Genomic DNA, 11454 nt, shown 5'->3' on the forward strand with positions numbered 1-11454 from the left:
AGTGACCCAGTGAAACCAGAAACTGTCATTGAGTAGTGTGATGTAAAGGAATGTCCAACGACCCGGATCCCTCCTCAGTTCTTCCCCTCTCCTGTCCTACAGCCCCTCCCAGGACTCCCCTAGAGAGAGAAGAGGGAGGGCCATGCAAATGAGCACCCCTTTCTTATATAGGGGCTGATCCCAGCCCTGTAGCACCATTTGGTTACTGGAGGGAAGGACAGGATGGATCTCGAGCTGAGAAGGTGCCTTTTCCCTTGGGCTGTGATGAGTGCTCTGGTGGCTGTGGGGAGGACAGAAGGTGAGTGTGAGAATGTGGAGGTGAATAGCCGTGAATTTGGTGATGAACACCTACTCTGGGTTTTCCTTTCTTAATGGGAGATACCAGCAATACTTCAGGCTTCTCCCACCCATTCGATTTAGTGAGGATTGAGTTCGTTCCCTACATGGAAATTTGGGATTGAACCTGAAAATAATCTGGTATATTTAGAGTGGCAGAAGGATAGCAGGTCTATGGGGCACTAATTCTGTGGCCCCTTTGGCAGTGACCTGGAGCAGGGGCTCCAGAAGAGGGAAGTGGATAGGAACTATTTTACATAATGTTTCAGGCACTTGGGGTAGGGAATTTAAAGTGCGGAGTAAGAGAATGTGGTATTGGGTGAAAAGGCTAAGCAGATAACCCCCTTCCCTCTTTAGGATGTAGATGGGTAAACACAGCCGAGGCCTTTTGTTCTGGGGTTGGGAGAGACAGGCAGAGGGGTCTCAGCTGAGCATCACATGAAAGGGCTCTGGGGGATTGGGACCTCGTGACAGGAGAAAGGGGCGGGAGTAGGGAGTGGTGAGAGGGTCTGGAATGTCACTGTACTGCTCTGAAGAGGGAGGGTTGCAAGTGGAAAAAGATTGGGACATCTTATGACTTCTTTTGCTCTAGTGATGGGATGCTCAATGAGATGTTTCCAACTCCTCCCCCAGCAGAATCAACTGGGTTTACAGCACACATTAGAAATGGGGCCCACCCGAGGCTCTTAAAAGATTGGGCTTACATTTTGGATTCTGATTTTAAAAATTATAAGAAGATGTTTTTCTAGATGTTTATGAAATTTTATGTGGATTGGGTTTGATAATTTTGTCTAGCATGAAATGGATATTGTGCTTATGCAAGAAATATTCATTATTTTTTACAGATACATACTGAATTTATAGGGTTAATAGAGGAAGATTTGATATTAAATACTTTCGCCAACTCACCTTCTCATCCCCCAAACCAAAAGCAACACTAATAAGGATAGATAAAGCAAATGTGACAAAATGTTGATAGTTGGATCTGGGTGAGGCATATGGAGGTTCATTATATCCTTCTTTCCCTCAGACCTCTCTCAGTCAGTTACAATAATTTTGGCTTCTATGCCCACACCCTCAATCTCTGCCTACTTCTAATCCATCATCCTTACTGCTTGCCGTGGTGATCTTTCTAAAACACAAATTTGATCATATTCAAAAGCTTCTAAGGGGTAAATTTTATATGAATTGTATATTAATTTAAAATAGTAAAACAAAAAATCATCAGAGATGGCTTTGCCTACAGGATCCTTATCCTGGCACTCTAAGTCTCCAACCCACATTCTCAACCTGACATGCCATGTTCTTCTATGTCTCCATGCATTTACTCATGCTAGTCCTAGGGCCACTACCCACTGAAGTCTTTCCCAATCAGCTAGAATGGAATTAATCTATTTAGTCTTGTGTTTTGTTGCGCTACATGTGCATCTGTTATGGCACATATTAAACAGTGCTTTGAATTAAGATAATTTATGTACATGTTTATTTCACCTTGAATCCCTTCAGAGCCATATCTTATTCATTTCTTAAGTCCTTTGTGCCTATAAAAGTAGTACCTGGTGGATATTCAGTAAATTAAAATGCCACTTTGAATGTGAGGATGAATGGAATGATAAAGGATAAAGTATTACCCTCTGGGAAGGGACTGAGTGAGGATCCCAAGGCCCTCATGACACATTTTTCTTAGGACCCAGAGAACAGGACTGGCTTGGTGTCTCAAGGGAATTTAGAACTAAAGCCTGGAATAGACAGCTGTATCCAGAGTGGACAGAAGTCAAGGGACTTGACTGCTGGAAAGGTGGGAACTTAGAACTTCCAAAGGAGGGCATGGTGGGAATGGGATGGGGAGAAGAGCAAGAAGAACTGGGCTGAATATAATTTGTGAAAAGAAAACATATCTGGGCTTGGTGCCCGTAGCACAGTGGTTACTGTGTCAGCCACATACTCCAAGGCTGGCGGGTTCGAACCCAGCCCGGGCCAGTTAAACAACAGCAACTACAACAAAAAATAGCCAGGCGTTGTGGCGGGCGCCTGTAGTCCCAGCTACTTGGGAGGCTGAGGCAAGAGAATCGCTTAAACCCAAGAATTGGAGGTTGCTGTGAGCTGTGATGCTATAGCACTCTACTGAGGGTGACATAGTGAGACTTTCTCTCCAAACAAAACAAAACAACTGTATCTGGGGAGGGGAAGCCAATGAATCCCAGCTAATGCAGCTTTCTTTCCCAGGTGGTCAAGTATCTCTGGAGGTCAGTAATGATGGACCTACTCTGATTGGTGCAAATGCTTCCTTCTCTATTTCTCTGCATTTCCCTGGAAGCCAAAAAGTACTGCCAAATGGGCAGGTAATCTGGGCCAACAACACCATCATCAATGGTGAGTACCTCTCAATTCTAGGCCCTTATTCCTAGGACTCAGGTCCCTTGGTATCTCAAATGAGCCTAGGGAATGTCCCCTTCATCCTCTACTTTTTTCAACAAGTTATATATGTCATATATACTCATTGTAGTGCAATTTGAAAACAGAGATAGGGCGGCACCTGTGGCTCAAAGGAGTAGGGTGCCGGCCCCATATGCCGGAGGTGGCGGATTCAAGCCCAGCCCCAGCCAAAAAATGCAAAAAAAAACAAACAAACAAAAAAAAAAAAAAAACAAGAAAACAGAGATAAAACAAAAAGAAAATTATAGTCTTTAATATAGGGGAAAATGGAATCCTGTGGACCTAGAAGTTGGGCAGACCTAGAATTAAATTAAATTAAGTATGTGATCTTAGGCGAATTACTTGATTGTTTCATGCTTCTATTATCAAAGCAGAAAGAGATTGTTGTAAAGATTAAAATGTGATAAGGAGTGGCACCTGTGGCTCTAAGGAGTAGGGCACTGGCCTCATGTGCAGGAGGTGGTAGGTTCAAACCTGGCCCCGGCCCAAAACTGCAAAAATAAATAAAATAAAATGTGATAAGGGTCAAGTGCAGTGGCTTATGCCTGTATTCTCAGCACTTTGGGTGGCTGAGTTGAGAGGATCACTTTAGCCCAGTTCAAGACCAGCCTGAGGAACATAGTATGACCCCTCGTCTACAAAAAAAAAAAAAAATAGGCGGGTGAATTGCTTGAGCTCGGAAGTTCCAGACAGCTTGAGCAAGAGTGAGACCCCATTTCTAAAAAATAGCTGGGTGTTGTGGCAGGCGGCTATAGCCCCAGCGCCTTGGGAGGCTGAGGCAAGAGAATCGCTTGAGTCCAAGAGTTTGAGGTTGCTGTGAGCTGTGATGCCACAGGAGGCTGAGGTAGGAGGATTTTTTTTTTTTTGAGTCTCACTTTCTTGCCCCCAGTAGAGTGCCATGGTGTCATACCTCACAGCAACCTCAAACTCTTTGTTGGGCTTAAGTAATCCCCTTGCCTCAGCCTTCCAATTCGCTAGGACTGCAGGCACCCACCACAATGCCCAACAAATTTTAGAGAGAGACAGGGTCTTGCTCTTTCTCGGGCTGGTCTCAAACTCCTGAGCTCAAGCAATCCACCCACCATGGCCTCCCAGAGTGCTAGGGTTATAGGTGTGAGCCAGTACACCTGGCCTGAGGTGTTGCTTAAGCTCAGGAGTTTGAGGTTGCAGTGAGCTATGGTGATAACAATGCACTCTAGCCCAGATAACAGAGACCCTATCTTGAAAAACAAAAAAGTGGGCTTGGCGCCTGTAGCTCAGTGGTTAGGGCACCGGCCACAGACACCAAGACTGAAGGGTTCAAACTTGGCCCTGGCCAGCTAAACAACAATGACAACTGCAACAACAACAACAACAAAGAACAAATAGCCGGGTATTGTGGCGGGTGCCTAAGTCCCAGCTACTTGGGAGGCTGAGGCAAGAGAATTGCTTGAGCCCCCAAGTTTGAGGTTGCTGTGAGCTGTGACACTACAGCACTCTACTGAGGGCTCCATAGTGAGACTCCGTCTCAAAAAAAAAAAAAAAAGTGATGCTCAATGAATCCCCAACAATTAAAAAAAAAAAGTGATTCTATGTAAAGTACTTAAGATAATGTCTGTCTAGACTATAGTAAAGGCTCAATAAATGTTATCTAGTGCTGTTGTTTTTATTTTTATCCCAGCAGCTAGGGCAAATACTAAACATTTTGACATAGGTTCAAACTCTTTCCTTTGTAAGTATATATATATGTGCATCTTAAATTGTAGTTTTCATATTCCCAACTATCACCCCAAATGTATTATACCCGGAAGAATGTACTTTCTAGCTAGAGACTATTCCCAGAGCTTCTCTATGATCCTCTAGGAGAAATTCTAGGGGTTTTGGTACATAATAAAGAATGCTAGGGTTTGATTGATGGTGACTCTGTATTTACCTTTCAGGGAGCCAAGCGTGGGGAGGACAGCCAGTGTATCCCCAGGAACCTGATGATACTTGCATTTTCCCTGATGGTGGGCCCTGTCCATCTGTCCCTTGGTCTCAGAGGAGAAGTTTTGTTTATGTCTGGAAGACCTGGGGTGAGGGACTCCCTTCTCTGGCCTGTCGTCCACACTTGTATTTACCTTTTCATACCCGATCACCTTTCTTTTTGCCACCCTTAACTTCTTTGATTTTCCTTTGTCTTCATTTTCCCCAGGCTTCTTCTTCTTCTATAGCACCCAGCCTGCTTCAATTCTATTGTAATTTTTGGCTATGGCCAGGTTTGAACCCACCACCTCCAGTATATGGGGCTAGCGCCCTACTCCTTAGAGCCACAGGCGCTGCCCTCTATCATAATTCTTTCTGGCAGCCCTTCTCCAGGGTAGTCCTAACCCCACAGAACCCGCCATTAAGACCTCTTTCCTGCACCCCCCCCATGTCATAGTCTTCCAAACACCCTCAGAAGTAATCACCCTTAACAGACCTCCTGACCTCTCTTCTCTGGTACCCCTCAGTTCCCTTTGACTAGTAACTTCCTCCTCCCTGCTTTTCCTTCCAAAAACCTCAGGTCAATACTGGCAAGTTCTAGGGGGTCCAGCATCCGGGCTGAGCATTGGGACAGGCAGGGCAATGCTGGGCACACATACCATGGAAGTGACTGTCTACCACCACCGGGGGTCCCGGAGCTACGTACCCCTTGCTCACTCCAGCTCAGCCTTCACCATTACTGGTAAGGGTTTAGGAAGGCGTAAGGCTAATTATGGGGGGGGGGAGGCTTGGCTGGACTGGAAGGTGACATGCGTGGAACCCTGAAGGGGCTGGCTAAGGAAGACCTGGGTGGGGAAATGTGGGGTTTATAGCCAGTGAAGGACTGTTTGGTTAGCTTGCGATTAGAGAGTGTGTCTGCGAAAAGAGAAACTGTGGCCCAGACCTGGTTCTCATCTTTTCTGTCTCCAATCCTAGACCAGGTGCCTTTCTCTGTGAGTGTGTCCCAGCTACAGGCCTTGGATGGAGGGAACAAGCACTTCCTGAAAAATCAACCTCTGACCTTTGCCCTCAAGCTCCATGACCCCAGTGGCTATTTGGCTGGGGCTGACCTCTCCTATACTTGGGACTTTGGAGACAGTACTGGGACCCTGATCTCTCGGGCACTTATGGTCACTCACACTTACCTGGAGTCTGGCCTAGTCACTGCCCAGGTGGTCATGCAGGCTGCCATTCCACTCACCTCCTGCGGCTCCTCACCAGTTCCAAGCACTACCAATGGGCACATGCCAACGGCAGAGGTCCCGGACACCACTACTGGTCAAATGCCTACTGCAGAAGTTGTAGATACTACACCTGGCCAAGTGCCAACTACAGAGTCCCTCAGAACCTCAGCTGTGCAGGTGCTAACCACAGAAGTCACAGGGACTATCCCCATGCAGGTGCCAACTGCTGAGGGCACAGGTACAACACTTGAGCAGGTACCAACCTCAAAGGTCATAGGTACCACATTTGCAGAGATGTCAACTACAGAACCTACAGGCACAGCACCTGCAGAGATGTCTACTGCAGAGGGAACCACAGATGCACAGGTAACAACTACAGAGTTGGTAGAGATTGCAGCTGGCGAGTTATCCACCCCTGAACCTGAAGGTCCAGGTGCCAGCCCAATCATGCCTACAGAACCTATTACAGGTAAGAAAACCAGTGTCATTGAAGCTTGTTTTTTGTTTTTGTTTTTGTTTTTGAGACAGAGTCTCACTATGTTGCCCTTGGCAGAGTGCTGTGGCATCACAGCTCACAGCAACCTCGAACTCTTGGGCTTAAGCAATTCTCTTGCCTCAGCCTCCCAAGTAGCTGGGATACAGGCACCTGCCACAAAGCCTGGATATTTTTTGGTTGTAGTTGTCATTGTTGTTTGGCAGGACCAGGCTGGATTCAAACCCGCCAGCTCCGGTGTATGTGGCTGGTGCCCTAGCTGCTGAGCTACAGGAACAGAGCCATGAGGCTCATTGAAGTTGGGTATTTGTCACTACTCTACCGAAAGTCTTATCCAGGACCCAGATGTTGGCACTGTGGTTCCCTCAGAGCTCTCATTAGCCTGGCTATAAAACCCTGAAGTCTCTCTTAATGATCATGAATAGATGTAGAGTTTAGACAACCAGAATCTTCCCTTAGTCCACGAGGAGAGAGCTTATTGCTTCTCTACCGTTTAGGGTGTCTTCCCTGGTGGTCTAGTGGTTAGGATTTGGCACTCTTTCTTTTTTTTTTTTTTTTGAGACAGAGTATCACTATCATTCTGGATAGAGTGCTATGGCATCACAGCTCACAGCAACCTAAAACTTTTGGGCATGAGCAATCCTCTTGCCTCAGACTCCCAAGTAGCTGGACTACAGGTTCCTGCCACTATGTCTGGCTACTTTTTCTTCTTCTTCTTCTTTTTTTTTTTTGTAGAGACAGAGTCTCACTTTATTGTCCTCAGTTGAGTGCCATGGCATCACACAGCTCACAGCAACCTCCAACTCCCGGACCCAGGTGATTCTACTGCCTCAGCCTCCCAAGTGCTGGGACCTCCCAAGTGCTGGGACCGCCACAATGCCTGGTCATTTCTTTCTTTTTTTTTTTTTTTTGTAGAGACAGAGTCTCGCTGTACCGCCCTCGGGTAGAGTGCCATGGCGTCACACAGCTCACAGCAACCTCCAACTCTTGGGCTTACGCGATTCTCTTGCCTCAGCCTCCCGAGCAGCTGGGATTACAGGCGCCCGCCACAACGCCCGGCTATTTTTTTGTTGCAGTTTGGCCGGGGCTGGGTTTGAACCTGCCACCCTTGGCATATGGGGCCGGCACCCTACTCACTGAGCCACAGGCGCCTTCCCTGGCCATTTATTTTATTGCAGTTTGGCTGGGGCCAGGTTTGAACCCACCACCCTCAGTATATGGGACTGGTGCCCTACCCACTGAGCCATAGGCACTGCCCAGCTAGTTTTTCTATTTTTATTTTTTATTTATTTCTTTTTTTGTAGAGACAGAGTTTCACTTTATGGCCCTGGGTAGAGTGCCGTGGCATCACACAGCTCACAGCAACCTCCAACTCCTGGGCTTAAGCAATTCTCTTGCCTCAGCCTCCCGAGCAGCTGGGACCACAGGTGCCCGCCACAACGCCCAGCTATCTTTTTGTTGCAGTTGGGCCGGGGCAGGGTTTGAACCCGCCACCCTCGGTATATGGGGCCGGCGCCTTACCGACTGAGCCACAGGTGCCGCCCTCTATTTTTATTTTTATTTTGAGACAGTCTCGCTTTCTCACCCTTGGTAGAATGCCGTGGGATCATAGCTCATAGCATCCTCAAACTCTTTAGCACAAGCAATTCTCTTGCTTCCGCCTCCCGAGTAGCTAGGACTACAGGTGCCCACCACAGTATCCAGTTATTTATTTTATTTTATTATTATTATTTTTTTTTTTGTAGAGACAGAGTCTCACTTTACTGCCCTCGGTAGAGTGCCATGACGTCACTCGGTTCACAGCAACCTCCAGCTTTTGGGCTTCCGCGATTCTCTTGTCTCAGCCTCCCGAGCAGCTGGGACTACAGGCGCCCGCCACAACGCCTGGCTATTTTTTGGTTGCAGTTTGGCAGAGGCTGGGTTTGAACCCGCTACCCTTGGTATATGGGGCCGGCGCCCTACTCACTGAGCCACAGGCGCCACCAAGTATCCAGTTATTTTTAGAGAACTACTCTAAAACCACTCTTGCTCAGTCTGGTCTTAAACCTGTGAGCTCAGAGCAATCCACCTGTCTCTACCTCCCAGAGTACTAGGATTATAGGCATGAGCCACTGAGCCCGGCTAGTTTTTCTATTTTTAGTAGAGACAAGGTCTCACTCTTGCTCGGGCTGGTCAAGCAATCCACCTGGCCTTGGCCTCCCACAGTGCTGGAATTACCAGCTGAACCACCTCACCTGGCCAGATTTCTACCACTGAGAACTATTGGGAAGGCCAGGAAACAGACTGTGATCATTTACACAATGAAATGATATATGATATATAAATATCATTTTCCGCTCAAGTATAAATATACAGAATGTTTTTTAGATTTTGAGACCTTCATCCTCCCATTTTTCCACCCACGGATTCCCTTATTCCATAGCAAAAAGGGAGGAATGAGATGATGACATTTAAATGAGTTAAAGTGTTGGATGTCTAGCCCAGGGACCAGCATAGTATGGGGCACAATAAACATTTGAGGATTTTTTTAATTTAAAAATTTTTGTTTTTTAAATCATTTTTTTTTTTTTTTTTGGTTTTTTTTGGCCGGGGCTGGGTTTGAACCCGCCACCTCCGGCATATGGGACCGGCGCCCTACCCCTTGAGCCACAGGCGCTGCCCTTAAATTTTTATTTTTGAGATACAGTCTCTGTTGCCCTGGGTAGAGTGTTGTAGTGTCATAGCTCATAGCATATTTGAGGGTTTTTTAAAAACTCCAACTCTTGGGGTGGCACCTGTGGCTCAAAGGGGTAGGGCGCCAGTCCCGTATGCTGGAGGTGGTGCGTTCAAACCCAGCCCCGGCCAAAAACCACAAAAAAACAAACAAAAAAACCCTCCAACTCTGTTCCTATCCCATGTGACTCTGGAGCCATTGTTTTCTTCTTCTGGGCCTGTTTCCTTATTTATAAAATGAGATTCTAGGATCCAGTAGGTCTGGCTTAACCTGGAGAAATGCCCACTTGGTCTGTGCTTCTGCATGACTCATCTGTCTCTTGATCTTATCTTTTTTTTTTTTTTTTGTAGAGACAGAGTCTCACTTTATGGCCCTCGGGTAGAGTGCCGTGGCCTCACACAGCTCACAGCAACCTCCAACTCCTGGGCTTAAGCGATTCTCTTGCCTCAGCCTCCCAATTGATCTTATCTTTTTAATCCTCTCCTTCCAGGTTCCATGAGCTCCCTGCTGGATGGTACAGCCACCTTAAGGCTGGTGAAGAGACAAGTCCCGCTGGATTGTGTTCTGTATCGATATGGTTCCTTTTCCCTTACTCTGGACATTGTCCGTGAGTCTTGCTTAATTTGGGGGCTGATGAAGGAAGGTATATGTTGCTTTGGGCAAAGTGTTGGAGACATACCTTGGGAGGAATTACTCACCTAGACAGGAAGAATATTCAACTGCTAGTGTCCCCTTTTGAAGACACAGAGATGAGATTGGTGGAGCAGTCTTAGAACTGTCCTTTGTCTGTGGGCTTGGGGATGCCTGGTATAGGAATTTCCACTTACAATCATGCAACTCTACAGAGGGTATTGAAAACGCCGAGATCCTGCAGGCTGTGCCCTCCAGTGAAGGGGATGCATTTGACCTTACTGTGTCCTGCCAAGGCGGGTAAGTGTCCCACTGGTTGCCCTGATAACTCTTGGATTGACTGTTGATTAGCTCTCTGGTCTCCGGTGTCCCTTCCCAGATCCCCTGATGTAAGGTGATACCGTTTTCAGGCTGCCCAAGGAAGCCTGTATGGACATCTCATCACCAGGGTGCCAGCCTCCTGCCCAGCGGCTGTGCCAGCCTGTACCACCCAGCCCAGCCTGCCAACTAGTTCTGCACCAAGTACTAACGGGTGGTTCGGGGACCTATTGCCTCAATGTTTCTTTGGCTGATGCCAACAGCTTGGCAATGGTCAGCACCCAGCTTGTCATACCCGGTAGGTGCTTGGACAAGAGCTAGGATGAAGAAAGGGAGTGGGCAGAAGACAGCTGGTAGAGAGCAGACACTGACTGGTGCAGTGTCTGGGATTCTGCTTGCAGGACAAGAAGCGGGCCTTGGGCAGACTCCCCTGTTTGTGGGCATCTTGCTGGCATTGATGGCTGTGGTGCTTGCATCTCTATTATATAGGTAAGGCCCGTCCAGCTCAGGCACCCTGGTAACTATGCATTCTTCCTCAAGAGGAGGAGGAACCACCACTGCTTTTGAAGAAGCATGGTGTTCAGGAAAGAGCCGGGGTTTGGAAGTTGGACAGGCTGGGGCTGCAGCCTTCCTGTAGGATGTTGGGGAATCTTCCTGAGACTGTGAAAAGTAGAAAACCTAATACCTTCCCTGTGGGGAAGGTTGTAAAGATTAAAAGCAACAAGAGTAAAGCATCAGCTCTGAAGCAAAAGTATAACAACTAATGATATTAATGACTATTGTTAATAACAGTAAGAGTGGGGCAGTTTGGTTGAACTGAGTTCTCCACCTGCAAGAAGGGCAGATCCTCAGGCCTGGGGTGGCATTATGCTCAAAGCAGGGTAACTCCTAGGGTGAGAGGGAGATGGACAGAAGTTACCACAGAAAAAAGAAGATAGTAAGAAGAAGAGGAGGGAGCTAGGGTCATTGCCAAACAGACATGGAAAGAGTATGTCTGCTTCTTTGGAGAAGTACCGACAGGCTGCCTTTGTCCATTGCTAACCAGTTTCCCTCTTCCCCCAATATCAGGCGCAGACTTATAAACCAGGGCTCAGCTTTCCCTGTTCACCAGCTACCTCACGGTAGCACCCACTGGCTGCGTCTGCCTAGGGTCTTTCGCACTTGCCCCATTGGTGAGAATAGCCCACTCCTCAGTGGGCAGCAAGTTTGATTACTCTCAGATGATGCCATGATTTTCCTGGAGTTCACAGCAACATCTACATCTTTTATTTTCTCCAGTCATTTCTTGGAGACTACCGTAACTTGAAATAAACACTCAGAACCTGTTTCTGTTTTTTTTTTTTTTTGCTTCCTTGCTTCTT

General features: G+C 47.2%; 1 protein-coding gene across 2 annotated transcripts; it reads left to right on the forward strand.

Moving 5' to 3' along the window:
- Positions 1 to 204: 204 nt before the first annotated feature.
- On the forward strand, positions 205 to 11418 carry PMEL (premelanosome protein). Of its 2 annotated transcripts, none has more exons than XM_053554357.1 (11): positions 205 to 298; positions 2024 to 2134; positions 2563 to 2709; positions 4692 to 4826; positions 5297 to 5458; positions 5692 to 6408; positions 9636 to 9752; positions 9991 to 10075; positions 10186 to 10391; positions 10495 to 10582; positions 11162 to 11418. In XM_053554357.1, exons 1-11 carry the CDS (start codon positions 223 to 225, stop codon positions 11301 to 11303), a joined length of 1986 nt encoding a protein of 661 aa, XP_053410332.1. In that variant the 5' UTR covers positions 205 to 222; the 3' UTR covers positions 11304 to 11418. The 2 variants fall into 2 exon arrangements, with proteins under 2 accessions (XP_053410332.1, XP_053410331.1); XM_053554356.1 differs by having other exon boundaries at positions 223 to 298; positions 10474 to 10582.
- Positions 11419 to 11454: the final 36 nt, after the last annotated feature.

The sequence above is a fragment of the Nycticebus coucang genome, chromosome 12 (genome assembly GCF_027406575.1).
Source record: "Nycticebus coucang isolate mNycCou1 chromosome 12, mNycCou1.pri, whole genome shotgun sequence".
NCBI lineage: Eukaryota > Metazoa > Chordata > Mammalia > Primates > Lorisidae > Nycticebus > Nycticebus coucang.